The 17,564-nt window shown below is 46.4% G+C and overlaps 1 protein-coding gene across 3 annotated transcripts in view; it reads left to right on the top strand.

Moving 5' to 3' along the window:
• The window catches only part of RASSF2 (Ras association domain family member 2), a 93,144-nt gene that overhangs the window by 65,955 nt on the left and 9,625 nt on the right, over nucleotides 1–17,564 (top strand). For all 3 annotated transcript variants that reach the window (XM_077263033.1, XM_077263035.1, XM_077263034.1), the window contains exons 7-8: nucleotides 16,259–16,360; nucleotides 17,409–17,460. In XM_077263033.1, coding sequence (XP_077119148.1) covers nucleotides 16,259–16,360; nucleotides 17,409–17,460 — 154 coding nt within the window. The remainder of the gene's footprint in view (nucleotides 1–16,258; nucleotides 16,361–17,408; nucleotides 17,461–17,564) is intronic.

Here is a 17,564-nt window from a genome sequence, read left to right as displayed (position 1 = left end):
CCTAGCCACCAAATCTCTCGTACCAAAAATTCCCGGATGACCTGCCAACGCAGAAGAATGAACCTCCGAGATGACTCTATTGGTCCACTCATCCGGCACAAACAATCTACCAGGCGGACAACGATCAGGCCGATCCGCCTGAAACTCTTGTAAAGCACGTCGCAGGTCTGGGAAGACAGCAGACAATATCACCCCATCCTTAAGTATACCCGTAGGTTTAGAATCACCAGGGGAATCAGGTTCAAAACTCCTAGAAAGGGCATCCGCCTTCACATTCTTAGTACCTGGCAGATACGAAACCACAAAATTAAACCGGGAGAAAAACAACGACCAGCGCGCCTGTCTAGGATTCAGACGTCTGGCCGACTCAAGATAAATCAAATTTTTGTGATCAGTCAAGACCACCACCTGATGTTTAGCACCCTCAAGCCAATGACGCCACTCCTCGAATGCCCACTTCATCGCCAAAAGCTCCCGATTACCGACGTCATAATTTCGCTCGGCGGGCGAAAATTTTCGAGAAAAGAACGCACAAGGTCTCATCACAGAACAATCTGAACTTTTCTGCGACAAAACCGCCCCCGCTCCGATCTCGGAAGCATCAACTTCCACCTGAAAAGGAAGAGAAACATCAGGCTGGCACAACACCGGAGCAGAAGAAAAACGGCGCTTAAGCTCCCGAAAGGCCTCCACAGCAGCAGGAGACCAATCTGCAACATCAGCACCCTTTTTAGTCAAATCAGTCAAAGGCCTGACAACGCTAGAAAAACCAGTTATGAATCGACGATAAAAGTTAGCAAAGCCCAAAAATTTCTGAAGGCCCTTAAGAGAAGTCGGTTGCGTCCAGTCACAAATAGCCCGAACCTTCACAGGATCCATCTCAATAGAAGAGGGGGAAAAAATGTACCCCAAAAAAGAAATCTTCTGAACCCCAAAAACACACTTTGAACCTTTAACAAACAGAGAATTGGTCCGCAAAACCTGAAAAACCCTCCTAACTTGTTGAACATGAGATTCCCAGTCATCCGAAAAAATCAAGATATCGTCCAAATACACAATCATAAATTTATCCAGATATTCACGGAAAATATTGTGCATAAAAGACTGAAAGACCGAAGGGGCATTTGACAGACCAAAAGGCATCACCAAATACTCAAAATGGCCCTCGGGCGTATTAAATGTGGTTTTCCACTCATCCCCCTGCTTAATTCGCACCAAATTATACGCACCGCGAAGATCAATCTTAGAGAACCACTTCGCCCCCTCAATGCGAGCAAATAAATCTGTCAGCAATGGCAAAGGATACTGATACTTGACTGTGATCTTATTCAAGAGTCTATAATCAATACAAGGTCTCAAAGAACCATCGCTTTTAGCTACGAAAAAGAACCCCGCTCCAAGAGGAGACGAAGAAGGACGAATATGTCCCTTTTCCAAGGACTCCCTAATATACTCTCGCATGGCAGCATGTTCAGGTACAGACAGATTGAATAGACGACCCTTAGGAAATTTACTGCCAGGGATCAAATCTATGGCGCAATCGCAATCTCTGTGAGGAGGAAGAGAATTAAGAGTAGATTCCTCAAAAACCGGTTTTTACGTACCGGTAATAGGATTTTACAGAGTCCACGACAGCACCCACAACGAGAGAGAGGGGATCCGCCCACCTTCCGGACAGGAACCTACAGGTTAAAAAAGGGCGGCCCCCCCTCGCCCTCCAGTTTGTGTTCCAGAGTACAAGGGATACCGCCAATGAATCAGTACATGACAATATTATCTTAAACACTACTAAATACCACCACCTCTATAGAGTGATCTCTAAAGCACACCCTCAACAGAGTGCAGGAATAAGTAACTAATTACAGGGGGGGAATGTATGGGTGCTGTCGTGGACTCTGTAAAATCCTATTACCGGTACGTAAAAACCGGTTTTCCTATCGCCACGACAGCACCCACAACGAGAGACTTTCAAAGACTATTAACTGGGAGGGACCACAGCACTAAGCACTGAGCGGCCAAACTGTAAGGTGGAATTAGCAGATAGATCAAGGCGATAGTGCTTATAAAAGGTGGAAGGTGATGACCAAGTTGCCGCCTTACATATCATTTCAATGGGGACATCTGCCTTCTCCGCCCAGGATGATGCCATGGCCCGAGTGGAGTGCGCCCTGATGCCTTCAGGTGGTGTTACTCCCTTGGCAGAGTAGGCAAGACATATTGCTTCTCTAATCCATCTGGCGATAGAGCTTTTCGTGACACCAGAACCTTTTTTCCGATTCTGGAAAGAAATAAACAGAGCCCTACTCTGCCTCCAGCTTTGTGTCCTATTCAGGTATTCTAATATTACCCTCTTAACATCTAGTGTGTGATATTTTTTCTCCTCATCTGAACCCGGATTTTCATAGAAAGATGGTAAATAAATCTCCTGACTCCTATGAAATTTAGTTGCCACTTTTGGCAAGTACGCAGGATCAGGTTTTAAGACAATTTTATCTTGGAGAATTATCAAGTAGGGAGGATCTACTGACAAGGCATGAATATCACTGACCCTTCTGGCAGATGTTAACGCTAAGAGCAGGACTGTTTTTAAAGTGAGATTTTTAATCGAAATAGATTCTAAGGGCTCAAAGGGGGGTTCAGTCAATGCCTCAAGCACCAAGTTGAGGTCCCAAGGAGGTACCCTGGCAATATGGATTGGGTTAGAACGCTGACATGCTTTAATAAATCTAGCCACCCATCTATTACCAGCTATGTCACTGTTGTACAGAGCTCCTAGGGCTGATACATGAACTCTTAGAGTGTTGACCGCTAGACCCAACTCCCAGCCCTTTTGAAGGAATTCTAAAATGGCTGAGATCGGAGCATTATTCCCCAATGGTTTTTGGTAGAACATAAGGAATCTTTTCCAAATCTTTGAATAGATTTTTGTTGTAACCTCCTTCCTGCTTTTTAACAAGGTATTTACTAAAGCTTCGGAGAACCCCCTCTCCTTCAGAAGCTCCCTCTCAAGTTCCACGCTGTTAAGTGAAGAGTCTCCAAATCTGGATGACGGAATGGACCTTGAGAGAGGAGATCTGGAACTACTGGTAATACCCAGGGATCGGTGACAGACATTGTTTTGAGGAGAGAGAACCAAGGCCTCCTGGGCCAGAAGGGGGCGATTAAGATTACTCTGGCTCCTTCCTCCCGGATCTTCCTGAGAACTATCGGAATTAGACACATAGGAGGGAATGCATACGCTAGTCGGAAGTTCCAACGGACACGAAGGGAGTCTACTATGAGAGGATGGTCTGCCCTGTGTAAGGATGCGAACCTCCTGGTTTTCTTGTTCTCCCTCGTAGCAAACAGATCTATTGTCGGTGATCCCCATAGATTGACTATCTGATTGAATATGTGCTGGTTTAGGGACCACTCTCCCTGACGAAGGGAATGGCGACTGAGGTAGTCTGCTTCTATATTGAGTTTCCCTTCTATGTGAACCGCTGTCAGAGATTGTAAGTGATCTTCGGCCAGAGACAATATCTGTGCTGCAGTGGTCATTAGGGAACGTGACCTTGTCCCTCCCTGATGATTGATGTAGGATACTACAGTCATATTGTCTGACTGTATTTGAACATGTGAACTCTCCAGGGAAGGTAGCAGGGAAAGAAGAGCCTGGTTGACTGCTGACAGCTCTCTTAGGTTTGAAGAGTTCTGGGACTCTAGACTTGACCAACGCCCTTGGGTTAGAATATCTCCCATATGGGCTCCCCAACCGAACGGACTGGCATCTGTCGTGACTACGTTGTCCGGGGTGATGGTCCAGAGGACTCCTTTCGACAAATTTACTGGATTGAGCCACCATCTGAGATCGTGAAGAGTGGCAGGCGTTATACTGAACTTCTTGCTTAGAGCTCCGTGAAGATCTTTCTCTGCCTGAAGCACCTCGTACTGAAGCATTCGGGTGTGAGATTGAGCCCATCTCACCGCCGATATGCATGCCGTCAAAGAACCTAAAAGAGACATTGCGTCTCTTAAACTTAAGTTTGGAGCTTTCCTTACGGCCTTGATCTTCTGAATGATCCTTTGTTTCTTTTCTTCTGGTAGGAAGGATGCCTGCTTTTCTGAGTCTAAAAGAACTCCCAAGAATGATTGATGTCTTGTTGGTTCTAGTCTTGACTTTTTCCAGTTGATTATCCACCCGAGACCCTGTAGGGATGATATTATGGCATTTACCCTAGATGTACACTGAGCGATAGAATTTCCAATTATTAAAAAATCGTCTAGATAGGGCACCACCAGGGTTTCTCTTTCCCTGACATGGGCCATTGCTTCTGACACAACCTTTGTAAAAATTCTAGGAGCCATGGATAGGCCAAAGGGCATTGCTAAGAACTGGAAATGCTTAATCTGATGGTTTACCCATACAGCCATCCTGAGGAATTGCCGATGATCCCGGTGAACTGGAAGATGGTAATACGCATCTTTTAGATCCAACACAGACATGTAGCACCTAGGAAACAAAAGCTTAGTTGTTGATCTGATGGATTCCATTTTAAAGGCGCGGTACTGAAGATATTCATTCAATCTGCGTAAATTTATAATGGTCCTAAAGGACCCATCAGGCTTAGAGATTAAGAACAGCGGAGAATAAAAGCCAGTCTTCTCCTGATCTCTTGGTACTTCTTCAATGACTCGCTTTGTCAGTAATTGTTGAATCTCTAACTCTAAGGCCTGTTGTTGGGCCAGAGTATCTAGTGATGTTACAATAAAACGATCTGGGGGAGTCTTCAGAAATTCTAATCTTAAGCCTGCCCCGACTACCCCCATTATCCAGGCACTAGATGTTATCTTCTGCCACTCTGCTGAGAAGAACTTTAATCTTCCACCTACTGGCAGACCTGCTTTATCTGCGTCTCCGTCTTGAGAAAGATGAAGGGTTTTTATAGTATCCACCTTTCTTTTTCTGATCCGACGACTCCCAGTCACGATTATATCCCTGCTGGTCTGACTGGAACTTCCTGAAGGGCATGCGTCTCCGGAAGGCGTTCCTAAAAGTGGGATTAAATGCTTTAGGAAATCCCTTCTTTCTATCTTCCGCCTTTGCAAGTATGTCATCCAGCACCGAGCCGAACAGGTACTCACCCCTACACGGAATAGAGCACAACTTGGCTTTAGCCTGGGCATCTCCCTTCCAAGACTTTAGCCAAAGCGCCCTTCGGGCTGCGTTTGAGAGCCCCGCCGATCTCGCAGCTAATTTCAGGGAGTCGATTGAGGCATCTGCAAGGTAAGCCGCTCCTTCTCTGACCTGAGACAGGGAGTTCAACAACTTATCCCTAGGTGTTTTGATTTAAGTTGTTCTTCTAGCTGCGTCACCCAGACCATGATTGACCTTGCCGTACAGGTGCCTGCGATTGCAGGTTTAAAGGCTCCTGATGATGCTTCCCACACTTTTTTAAGAAGCATGTCAGCCTTTCTATCTGAGGGATCCTTAAGGAGTCCCACATCTTCTAATGGTAGTGAGGCAGTTTTTGAAGTAGAGGCTACTGCCGCATCCACTTTCGGGATTTTTACCCACTGAGACAAGGTGTCATCTTCAAAGGGATACCTCCTTTTTGCAGCCGAAGGTAAGAACCCCTTATCCAGTTTGTCCCATTCCCGTCTGACTAAATCTTTAATGGTCTCAACCACGGGGAAGGCTTTACGATTCCTCTGGTTTAGTCCTGCAAACATGATCTCCTGGGTGGTTTTTGGCTCTTTGCTCTCTGCCACCCCCATCGTTGTACGGACTGCTTTAATTAAAGCGTCCATATTTTCTGTGGAGAAACAAGGTCTTCCTTCCTCGTCCGAGGAGGCTGATGATGAGGTGTCCGAGCACTCGCCCTCTTGTAATGAAGGGCTGGAATCAGATATCACCTCCATGCTAATTTTCTCATGCCGCTTGGTTTTAAGGGATGATTTTATTTCCTCCCTAATTACTTCCCTTAAATCTGATACACGGAGGGGAGCTTCTTCCTCTAACGTGCGGCATATACACAACTGACATAGCTTTTTTAGATAGGTGTCAGGTAGTGGCTCCGTGCATAGCGCACATTGCTTATGTTTGGATTTTGAGGTCTTTTTTCCCTATAAGAAAACATAGTACAGGGGACAATCTGTATCAGTCAATGGTTCAATATAAAAACTCACCACTGCTGATGAAACAATAAAGTACCGGTTTTTGAGGGGGTGAGATGCGACGTGACGTGCCAGGGTCCTGCTGCCCGCGTGCCACATCTCCTGCGTGAGATCTGCTGCTGCTCCTTTGCTCACCTAACGGTCGGTGTTCGGCGTCTCCTGTAGAAGACATGCTGCCGCACACTACTCACCAAGCGCTGCCTTCTTTTCAAAGGTCCCGCGCTCTTCCTCCCGGCCTCCTCCGGAAGTCATTCATCTACTTCCGGGTCACAAGCGCCGACATGTTTCCAGCGTCCTGCGCGCGTGGTCGACCCGGGGCGGCGTGCCTTCCCCCGGGAACGCCACTACGACCGCTCTCTCCACCGAGCCGGTCCCTGCCAGACGAGGGGGGAGGCTGAACACAGAACCTCCCCCGACGCTGCTTCCAGGCCCCCGACTCTGCCGTTCTCACCCGGACACCGCACAGAGGCTTGGCGGACCTGGGTAAGCTGACCTGTAGGCTCCCGCCGTCCGGACAGGAACCCAAACTGGAGGGCGAGGGGGGGCCGCCCTTTTTTAACCTGTAGGTTCCTGTCCGGAAGGTGGGCGGATCCCCTCTCTCTCGTTGTGGGTGCTGTCGTGGCGATAGGAAAACCTCACGATAATCAGACAAAAACTCAGGAATTTCAGAGGGAATAGATGAAGCAATGGAGACCAAAGATGTGTCCCCATGATTTCCCTGACATCCCCAGCTTAGTACAGACATTGTTTTCCAGTCAAGGACTGGGTTATGAGTTTGCAACCATGGCAATCCCAGCACCAACACATCATGTAGATTATACAGTACAAGGAAGCAAATCACCTCTTGATGGTCTGGAGTCATACGCATAGTCACTTGTGTCCAGTATTGTGGTTTATTACTAGCCAATGGTGTAGAATCAATACCCTTTAAAGGTATAGGAACTTCAAGAGGCTCTAGATCAAACCCACAGCGCCTGGCAAAGGACCAATCCATAAGACTCAAAGCGGCGCCAGAATCCACATACGCATCCGCAACAATAGAAGATAACGAACAAATTAGAGTTACAGACAAAATAAACTTGGACTGCAAAGTGCCAATAGCAGAGGATTTATCAACTTTCTTTGTTCGTTTAGAGCATGCTGATATGACATGAGTAGAATTTCCACAATAGAAGCACAAATGATTTTTGCGCCTATAAATCTGTCGTTCGCTTCTGGACAGAAAGCTATCACATTGCATACTCTGTGGTGCCTCTTCAGAAGACACCGCCAACAGGTGCACAGGTTTGCGTTCCCGTAAACGCCGATCAATCTGAATTGCCATTGTCATGGACTCATTCAGACCAGTAGGCGCAGGAAACCCCACCATGACGTCTTTTACAGCATCAGAGAGACCTTCTCTGAAAATTGCCGCCAGAGCGCACTCATTCCACTGAGTAAGCACAGACCATTTTCGAAATTTTTGGCAATATATTTCGGCTTCATCTTGCCCCTGAGAGAGGGCTATTAGGGCTTTCTCAGCCTGAATCTCCAAATTTGGTTCCTCATAAAGCAACCCCAAAGCCAGAAAAAACGCATCCACATTGAGCAACGCAGGATCCCCTGGTGCCAATGAAAATGCCCAATTTTGGGGGTCACCCCGCAGTAAAGAAATAACAATTTTTACTTGCTGGGCAGGATCTCCAGCAGAATGAGATCTCAGCGAAAGAAACAATTTACAATTGTATTTAAAATTTAGAAAACAAGATCGATCTCCAGAAAAAAACTCCGGTATAGGAATTTTAGGTTCAGACCGAGGAGCATGTAACAAAAAATCTTGTATATTCTGAACTTTAGAGGCAAGATTATTCAAATTGGTAGCCAGACTCTGGGGATCCATATTTCAACAGATAAAGTCTGAGCCATTCAGGGGTTAAGAGGAGAGGAAAACAGGAGACTGCAATTAGAGCTGGAGTGCAACTTCAGAGGAAGGAAAAAAAAAAAAAAAAGGTTTCACACAGTTCCTTTTCTCTCCTGCTTCAGCCTATAGATTAAACATTTAGGCTGGCCATACTATTATGGTTTCCAATGGCAAGGAAACATCAGAAGCATAGAATAAACGGACAAGCTCTCGGGTGATGGAAACTAGAGCTGACCGCGATGCTAAACCTACACACCACACTAGAAGTAGCCAGGGGGCATTCCTGCGTTGTCTCTAGATGCCGCGCGCCAGCCGGAGAACTAACTACCCCTGGTAGAAGAAAACACAGTCCTGGCTTGCCTCCAGAGAATGTCCCCACAGGAGATAGCAGCCCCCCACATATAATAACGGTGAGAGCAGATGAAAAGACACACGTAGTATGAAAGCAGATTTAGCACAGAGAGGCCCGCTAACTAAATAGCAGAAAGATACAACAGAGGACTTCGCGGTCAGCTGCAAAACCCTTCAAAACACCATCCTGAAATTACCTTAACTCATGTGACAACTCATGCCACTGGAGTGGTAATTTCAGCCCAACAGGAGCTTCCAGCTGCAGAGATTCACATAAGTGCAAACTGGACAAAACTGTTATGACCCCAATGGCGAGGGTCTCAGAGGAACGTGGAAGTCTGCAGAATACAAAAATCCAGCTCATAGGGCAGTGGTAACTGGGTTGACCATATATCTACTCCTAACGCCAACACTAGAAGTAGCCGGGGATCATTCCTACGTTGATTCTAGATGACACGCGCCAGCCGGAGAATCTAGCTACCCCTAGTAGAGGAAAACAAAGACCTTTCTTGCCTCCAGAGAAGGGGACCCCAAAGCTGGATAGAAGCCTCCCACAAATAATGACGGTGAGGTAAGAGGAAATGACAAACACAGAAATGAACCAGGTTTAGCACAGAGAGGCCCGCTTACTGATAGCAGAATAAAGAAAGGTCACTTATATGGTCAACAAAAACCCTATCAAAATCCACACTGGAAATTCAAGAACCCCCGAACCGTCTAACGGTCCGGGGGGAGAACACCAGCCCCCTAGAGCTTCCAGCAAAGGTCAGGATATAGATTTGGAACAAGCTGGACAAAAATACAAAACCAAAACAAATAGCAAAAAGCAAAAGGCAGACTTAGCTGATATAACTGGAACCAGGATCAGTAGACAAGAGCACAGCAGACTAGCTCTGATAACTACGTTGCCAGGCATTGAACTGAAGGTCCAGGGAGCTTATATAGCAACACCCCTAACTAACGACCCAGGTGCGGATAAAAGGAATGACAGAAAAACCAGAGTCAAAAAACTAGTAACCACTAGAGGGAGCAAAAAGCAAATTCACAACAGTACCCCCCCCTTAGTGAGGGGTCACCGAACCCTCACCACGACCACCAGGGCGATCAGGATGAGCGGCATGAAAGGCACGAACTAAATCGGCCGCATGAACATCAGAGGCGACCACCCAGGAATTATCCTCCTGACCATAGCCCTTCCACTTGACCAGGTACTGAAGCCTCCGCCTGGAGAGGCGAGAATCCAAGATCTTCTCCACCACGTACTCCAACTCGCCCTCAACCAACACCGGAGCAGGAGGCTCAGCAGAAGGAACTACAGGCACAATGTACCGCCGCAACAAGGACCTATGAAATACATTGTGAATAGCAAACGACACAGGAAGATCCAGACGAAAAGATACAGGATTAAGGATTTCCAATATCTTGTAAGGCCCAATAAAACGAGGTTTAAATTTGGGAGAGGAGACCTTCATAGGAACAAAGCGGGAAGAAAGCCACACCAAATCCCCAACGCGTAGTCGGGGACCCACACCGCGGCGGCGGTTGGCAAAGCGCTGAGCCTTCTCCTGTGACAACTTCAAGTTGTCCACCACATGATTCCAGATCTGCTGCAACCTATCCACCACAGAATCCACCCCAGGACAGTCAGAAGGCTCCACATGACCCGAAGAAAAGCGAGGATGGAAACCAGAGTTGCAGAAAAAAGGCGAAACCAAGGTGGCGGAACTAGCCCGATTATTAAGGGCAAACTCAGCCAACGGCAAGAATGTCACCCAATCGTCCTGATCAGCAGAGACAAAACACCTCAAATAAGCCTCCAAAGTCTGATTGGTTCGCTCCGTCTGTCCATTAGTCTGAGGATGGAAAGCAGACGAAAACGACAAATCAATGCCCATCCTACTACAAAAGGATCGCCAGAACCTGGAAACGAACTGGGATCCTCTGTCTGACACAATATTCTCAGGGATGCCGTGCAAACGAACCACGTTCTGGAAAAACACAGGAACCAGATCGGAAGAGGAAGGCAGCTTAGGCAAAGGAACCAAATGGACCATCTTGGAGAAGCGATCACATATCACCCAGATAACGGACATGCCCTGAGATAGCGGAAGATCAGAAATGAAATCCATGGAGATATGTGTCCAAGGTCTCTTCGGGACAGGCAAGGGCAAGAGCAAACCGCTGGCACGAGAACAGCAAGGCTTAGCTCGAGCACAAGTCCCACAGGACTGCACAAATGACCGCACATCCCTTGACAAGGAAGGCCACCAAAAGGACCTGGCCACCAGATCTCTGGTGCCAAAAATTCCCGGGTGACCTGCCAACACCGAGGAATGAACCTCGGAAATGACTCTGCTGGTCCACTTATCCGGGACAAACAGTCTGTCAGGTGGACAAGACTCAGGCCTATCAGCCTGAAATCTCTGCAACACACGTCGCAGATCCGGAGAAATAGCTGACAAGATAACTCCATCTTTAAGAATACCAACAGGATCAGCGACTCCAGGAGCATCAGGCACAAAGCTCCTAGAAAGAGCATCGGCCTTCACATTCTTTGAACCTGGTAAATACGAGACAACAAAATCAAAGCGGGAGAAAAACAATGACCAGCGGGCCTGTCTCGGATTAAGGCGTTTAGCAGACTCGAGATACATCAGATTTTTGTGATCAGTCAAGACCACCACACGATGCTTAGCACCCTCGAGCCAATGACGCCACTCCTCAAATGCCCATTTCATGGCCAACAACTCCCGATTGCCCACATCATAATTTCGCTCGGCAGGCGAAAACTTCCTAGAGAAAAAGGCACAAGGTTTCATAACAGAGCAACCAGGGCCTCTCTGCGACAAAACGGCCCCTGCCCCAATCTCCGAAGCATCCACCTCAACCTGAAAGGGAAGTGAGACGTCAGGCTGGCACAAAACAGGCGCCGAAGTAAACCGGCGTTTCAACTCCTGGAAAGCCTCCACGGCAGCAGGAGCCCAGTTAGCTACATCGGAGCCCTTCTTGGTCATATCCGTCAAAGGTTTCACAATGCTAGAAAAATTAGCGATAAAACGACGGTAGAAGTTAGCGAAGCCCAAGAACTTCTGAAGACTCTTAACTGACGAGGGCTGAGTCCAATCAAGAATAGCTCGGACCTTGACTGGGTCCATCTCCACAGCAGAAGGGGAAAAAATGAACCCCAAAAAGGGAACCTTCTGTACACCAAAGAGACACTTTGAGCCCTTGACAAACAAAGAATTTTCACGCAAAATTTTAAAGACCAACCTGACCTGCTCCACATGCGAATCCCAATTATCAGAAAAAACCAAAATATCATCCAGATAAACAATCAAAAATTTATCCAGATACTTCCGGAAAATGTCATGCATAAAGGACTGAAAAACTGAAGGCGCATTGGAGAGCCCAAAAGGCATCACCAAGTACTCAAAATGACCTTCGGGCGTATTGAATGCGGTTTTCCATTCATCACCTTGCTTAATGCGCACAAGGTTGTACGCACCACGAAGGTCTATCTTGGTGAACCACTTGGCACCCTTAATCCGGGCAAACAAGTCAGACAACAGCGGTAAAGGATACTGAAATTTGACAGTGATCTTATTTAAAAGCCGATAATCAATACAAGGTCTCAAAGATCCGTCCTTTTTTGCCACAAAAAAGAATCCCGCACCAAGAGGGGAAGAAGACGGACGAATATGTCCTTTTTCCAGAGACTCCTTGATATATGAACGCATAGCGGTATGTTCAGGTACCGACAGATTAAACAGTCTTCCCTTAGGAAATTTACTGCCTGGGATCAAATCTATAGCACAGTCACAGTCCCTATGAGGAGGCAGTGCACTGGACTCAGACTCACTGAAGACATCCTGATAATCAGACAAATACTCCGGAACTTCCGAAGGCGTAGAAGAAGCAATAGACACAGGCAGGGAATCCTCATGAATACCACGACAGCCCCAACTTGAGACTGACATAGCCTTCCAGTCCAGGACTGGATTATGGGTCTGTAACCATGGCAGCCCTAAAACGACCAAATCATGCATTTTATGTAAAACCAGGAAACGTATCACCTCGCGGTGTTCAGGAGTCATGCACATGGTAACCTGAGTCCAATACTGCGGTTTATTTGCTGCCAATGGTGTAGCATCAATACCCCTAAGAGGAATAGGATTTTCTAATGGTTCAAGAGTAAATCCACAGCGCTTAGCAAATGAGAGATCCATGAGACTCAGGGCAGCACCTGAATCTACAAACGCCATGACAGGATAAGATGACAGTGAGCAAATCAAAGTTACAGACAGAATAAATGTAGGTTGCAAATTACCAACGGTGACAGGACTAACAACCTTAGCTATACGTTTAGAGCATGCTGAGATAACGTGTAGAATCACCACAGTAGTAGCACAAGCCATTCCGGCGTCTATGAATTTTCCGCTCATTTCTAGTCAGGATTCTATCACATTGCATTAAATCAGGTGTCTGTTCAGACAACACCATGAGGGAATTTGCGGTTTTTCTATCACATTGCACCGAATTAGGTGTCTGTTCAGACAACACCATGAGGGAATTTGCGGTTTTGCGCTCCCGCAACCGCCGGTCAATTTGAATAGCCAGTGCCATAGTATCATTCAGACCTGCGGGAATGGGAAAACCCACCATAACATTCTTAATGGTTTCAGAAAGGCCATTTCTAAAATTAGCGGCCAGTGCACACTCGTTCCAATGTGTCAGCACGGACCATTTCCGAAATTTTTGGCAATACACTTCAGCCTCGTCCTGCCCCTGAGACATAGACAGCAAGGCCTTTTCTGCCTGAATCTCAAGATTGGGTTCCTCATAAAGTAAACCGAGCGCCAGAAAAAACGCATCAAGATCAGCCAATGCCGGATCTCCTGGCGCCAGCGAAAAAGCCCAATCCTGAGGGTCGCCCCGTAAGAACGAAATAACAATTTTTACTTGCTGAGCAGAATCTCCTGATGAACAGGGTCTCAGAGACAAAAACAATTTACAATTATTCACGAAATTCCTAAACTTAAACCTGTCTCCGGAAAACAGTTCAGGAATCGGTATTTTAGGTTCTGACCTAGGATTTCTGATAACATAGTCTTGTATGCCCTGCACACGAGTAGCCAGCTGGTCCACACTTGTAATCAAGGTCTGGACATTCATGTCTGCAGCAAGCATAGCCACTCTGAGGTAAAGGGGAAGGAGAGAAAAAAAAAAACTCAGAATCTTCTTTCTTATAATCCCTCTTCTGCAATGCATTAAACATTTAATACTGGCCTGGCAAACTGTTATGACCCCAATGGCGAGGGTCTCAGAGGAACGTGGAAGTCTGCAGAATACAAAAATCCAGCTCATAGGGCAGTGGTAACTGGGTTGACCATATATCTACTCCTAACGCCAACACTAGAAGTAGCCGGGGATCATTCCTACGTTGATTCTAGATGACACGCGCCAGCCGGAGAATCTAGCTACCCCTAGTAGAGGAAAACAAAGACCTTTCTTGCCTCCAGAGAAGGGGACCCCAAAGCTGGATAGAAGCCTCCCACAAATAATGACGGTGAGGTAAGAGGAAATGACAAACACAGAAATGAACCAGGTTTAGCACAGAGAGGCCCGCTTACTGATAGCAGAATAAAGAAAGGTCACTTATATGGTCAACAAAAACCCTATCAAAATCCACACTGGAAATTCAAGAACCCCCGAACCGTCTAACGGTCCGGGGGGAGAACACCAGCCCCCTAGAGCTTCCAGCAAAGGTCAGGATATAGATTTGGAACAAGCTGGACAAAAATACAAAACCAAAACAAATAGCAAAAAGCAAAAGGCAGACTTAGCTGATATAACTGGAACCAGGATCAGTAGACAAGAGCACAGCAGACTAGCTCTGATAACTACGTTGCCAGGCATTGAACTGAAGGTCCAGGGAGCTTATATAGCAACACCCCTAACTAACGACCCAGGTGCGGATAAAAGGAATGACAGAAAAACCAGAGTCAAAAAACTAGTAACCACTAGAGGGAGCAAAAAGCAAATTCACAACACAAAACATACAAAAATAGACTTAAGGACTAAAGTGTCCAACTTAGCTGAGCAGAAAACTGGGAGCAGGAACATGCAACAGAATCACTCTGGATACATTGATGGCCAGCATTAGAATGACTGAGGAGCAAGGTTAAATAGGATACTCCCACATCCTGATAGGAACAGGTGAACTGAGAAGGCAAAGCTTGCAGGACACCAGTACCACAAGAGACCACCGGGGGAGCCCACGAACCGAATAACAACAGTTATCTCCTTGTGCTTTGATCTCATTTCTCACTCTCCACAATATACTTCGCTTCGTGTCCTTTCTTAGGATGCTGCCGCAATGAAGTGCAGGCGCAGCTCCGTAACGTTCTATCTCGTCAGGATCCCACCCCTGACAGGGACCCTCTGTCTGCAGCTCAGATGTTCCTCCTTCTCCCCCTGTCTGCCTGACAGGCCTTCTCTGGGTCAAACCCAGGCAGCTTCTGTCTAACTTCCTATCCAACCCCCAGTTTTACCCATCTGTGAGGAGTGGCCTAGTAAATAGAACCTTTGCTCCCCCTGGTGGACTGGAGTGTGAAGTGTAGTGTGTGACTGTGATACCTGGTCAGGTGAACTCCTTTAGTACCATCAGACGTACCATCACTCCCCCTGGTGGGAGAGCGACATTACTGCAACGACCAGGACTCTGGGGCGCTGCATGTGCACTAGAAGAGGTTTAACGTATGGTGGAAAGGGGGGGGAGGAAAGACCATGCAAAACAATAATGCAAAACCTATAGGTCTGTAATAGAGTGAAAGTGAGAGGTTAGATCTGTAAATTATATGGCATGTTCCTTTTTCTATTGGATAAGGCTGTGAAGCACACTAGATTTGGGTCACTTATTTTATCTGGGACATTATCACTTGTGCATTTAAATCCAAGCACAGAGATACAGAAATGTCAGCCATTTGTGAAGCCAGATTAGTTGTCCCCTTTTGAATTAACCTCTCAATGATTTGTTCCTTCAGTCATCAGCATGTTCAATCAGTACAGATAATGTAATGAGTTTCCTAAAAACTAATTATAAAATGAAATGAGTGATCTTCCTGTACAATTCTTTTTACCTATGAACATTTCAACAAAGTTGAAAAAAAACAAAACAAAAAAAAGTAAATGGCCCCGATTCCTTAAGACCATTATTGATCATAGCCTTGTTGAGGTGTGATGATAGGCACAGGAGCCCTCAGACGGCTCTTGGCTGTCATAGTACCATGCCATAGCGTTCCCAGGGGAGCAGTAGGTGCCCAAGCAGATGGTCTGGCCAGATTGGTGGGCTTAAATACCGCTGTCTGTTACTGACATTGAATTTAAGAGGTTGACGGCTGCAGTCGGCAGTAGCGCCTGTGTAACATGGCCGACATCTGCCCCATGTGGAGTGCTCTGCTCCTGAGCCTACTCCAAGGACCCTGACGGGCTCTGCGATGGGATAGTATTTCATAGTGCATTAAGGGGTTAACAACCTGATCTTAACAATGGGTAATGTTTTCCTTTAAGGATCTAGCATGAGGAGGGCCCAATACCCATTACCAGCACACAGCGAATGTCCCACTGCCCACGGTGTACGCCATTATATGACCGACACTCCACCAGACCTGGAATATGTCGGGGCCACTGGCGCCTGTAGTTTTATGGATTTCTTACACATTTTTGGCTTCTGTAATAAATAGAAGCCACAATGCAGATGTGAACGGAGCCGTACACTCGGCATTTCTTGAGATAGAGCTCTATTCCATAATATTTCTAGACCCGCTGACCTCTCAATCTTTTTCCTTGTAGACATCAGTGTTCACTCCAGCTTACGGCTCTGTAACAAATGTTCGGATAAACAGCACCATGTCCACCCCACAGGTCCTGAAACTGCTTCTCAACAAGTTCAAGGTGAGCCGCTCGGTGTCCCAATACTTGCTTGTTGGGGGGGGTGCGCTCCTGATTGATTGACAGCTCGGTCCGGTGGTATGGACACTGAGCTGAACTTTACACTGAAGATAGCTGGATCTATAGAAAGGAGTAAGTGAGCGCTGAGCTCCTGGCCTTGGAGCCCAACCACCGCTGATAGACTGCACAGGTGGCCGCTAATCTCAGCAATGGGCAGTAACATTAAAAATCTCTCCGTTCTTGAGAACGAAGAGGATAGTATATGAGAAGTAAATTGCAAGGTTGCTTGATTATACAAGCACTGTGAAATTTTACACTTTAGAAAACTTAAGAATAACCCTTTAAATGTCTTCTATTTGTCTTCTGCTGTCAGCCTCTGCTCAGATCTATGCTTCTTCCCGATTCCAAGATGGTTACTCATGTGGCCTTGGGAAGTTCAGTGGTAAGTCCAAACCACTCCTTCTTGCCATTCCTGCCCCACAGCACACAAAAGACAGGAGGGGCTTTATTCAGGCTTTACCACTGCGCCTCCCATGCCCCCGTGGTGGTCATTATGGAAGCAGGAAGAACGGAACGCTTATCTGAGGGTATCGGGCAGCAGGAGTCAAAGGGAAGACACCAGAAGGCGGCTCGATGTAAACATGAGAAATGTATAGTCATTGTATGGTCCATGATGGTTGATTGCTTTAAAGAAAAACTACTCCTCTTTCAAGATTGACTGCATGTTCAATCATGAACCACATGGTGGCGCCATTGTTTTCAAAATTGAATTTGAACAGTCAGCCTATTCTTTTATTAGGGATTCTTGTAGAGCCGTGCAGTATTCAGGTGATTGACATATTGACATTTACTTGCAAAATATTGTTCTACTGCACAGATAAATCTTAAAGCACATTGCGTAATTCCTGCAGCGTTGTCTTGTGTTTCAGCCATTTTTAAACTAAAAAAAAAAAAAAATGTGTGTGTGTATATAAATTTTGAGTTTATATCCAAAACATTTCTGGATATGACTGTTTCCTTGGTTAATCTTACCTTTTTCATTGAATTCTAGATTGAGAATTCTTCCTCGGAGTTTTCCCTGTATATAGTGCACACAAGTGGAGGTAAGAGATGGTTGCCCCATCTGCTCTAAGTGGCCGCAGATATAAAGTGGAGGTTCTGAAACCCACATGCAAAAATTATTTTTCGCTTATAATCCAAGAATGCG

This window comes from Ranitomeya variabilis, chromosome 5 (genome assembly GCF_051348905.1).
Source record: "Ranitomeya variabilis isolate aRanVar5 chromosome 5, aRanVar5.hap1, whole genome shotgun sequence".
Taxonomy (NCBI): Eukaryota; Metazoa; Chordata; class Amphibia; order Anura; family Dendrobatidae; genus Ranitomeya; species Ranitomeya variabilis.
Note: the sequence above shows the minus strand (reverse complement) of the source record. Positions and strands in the feature narration are given on the sequence as shown.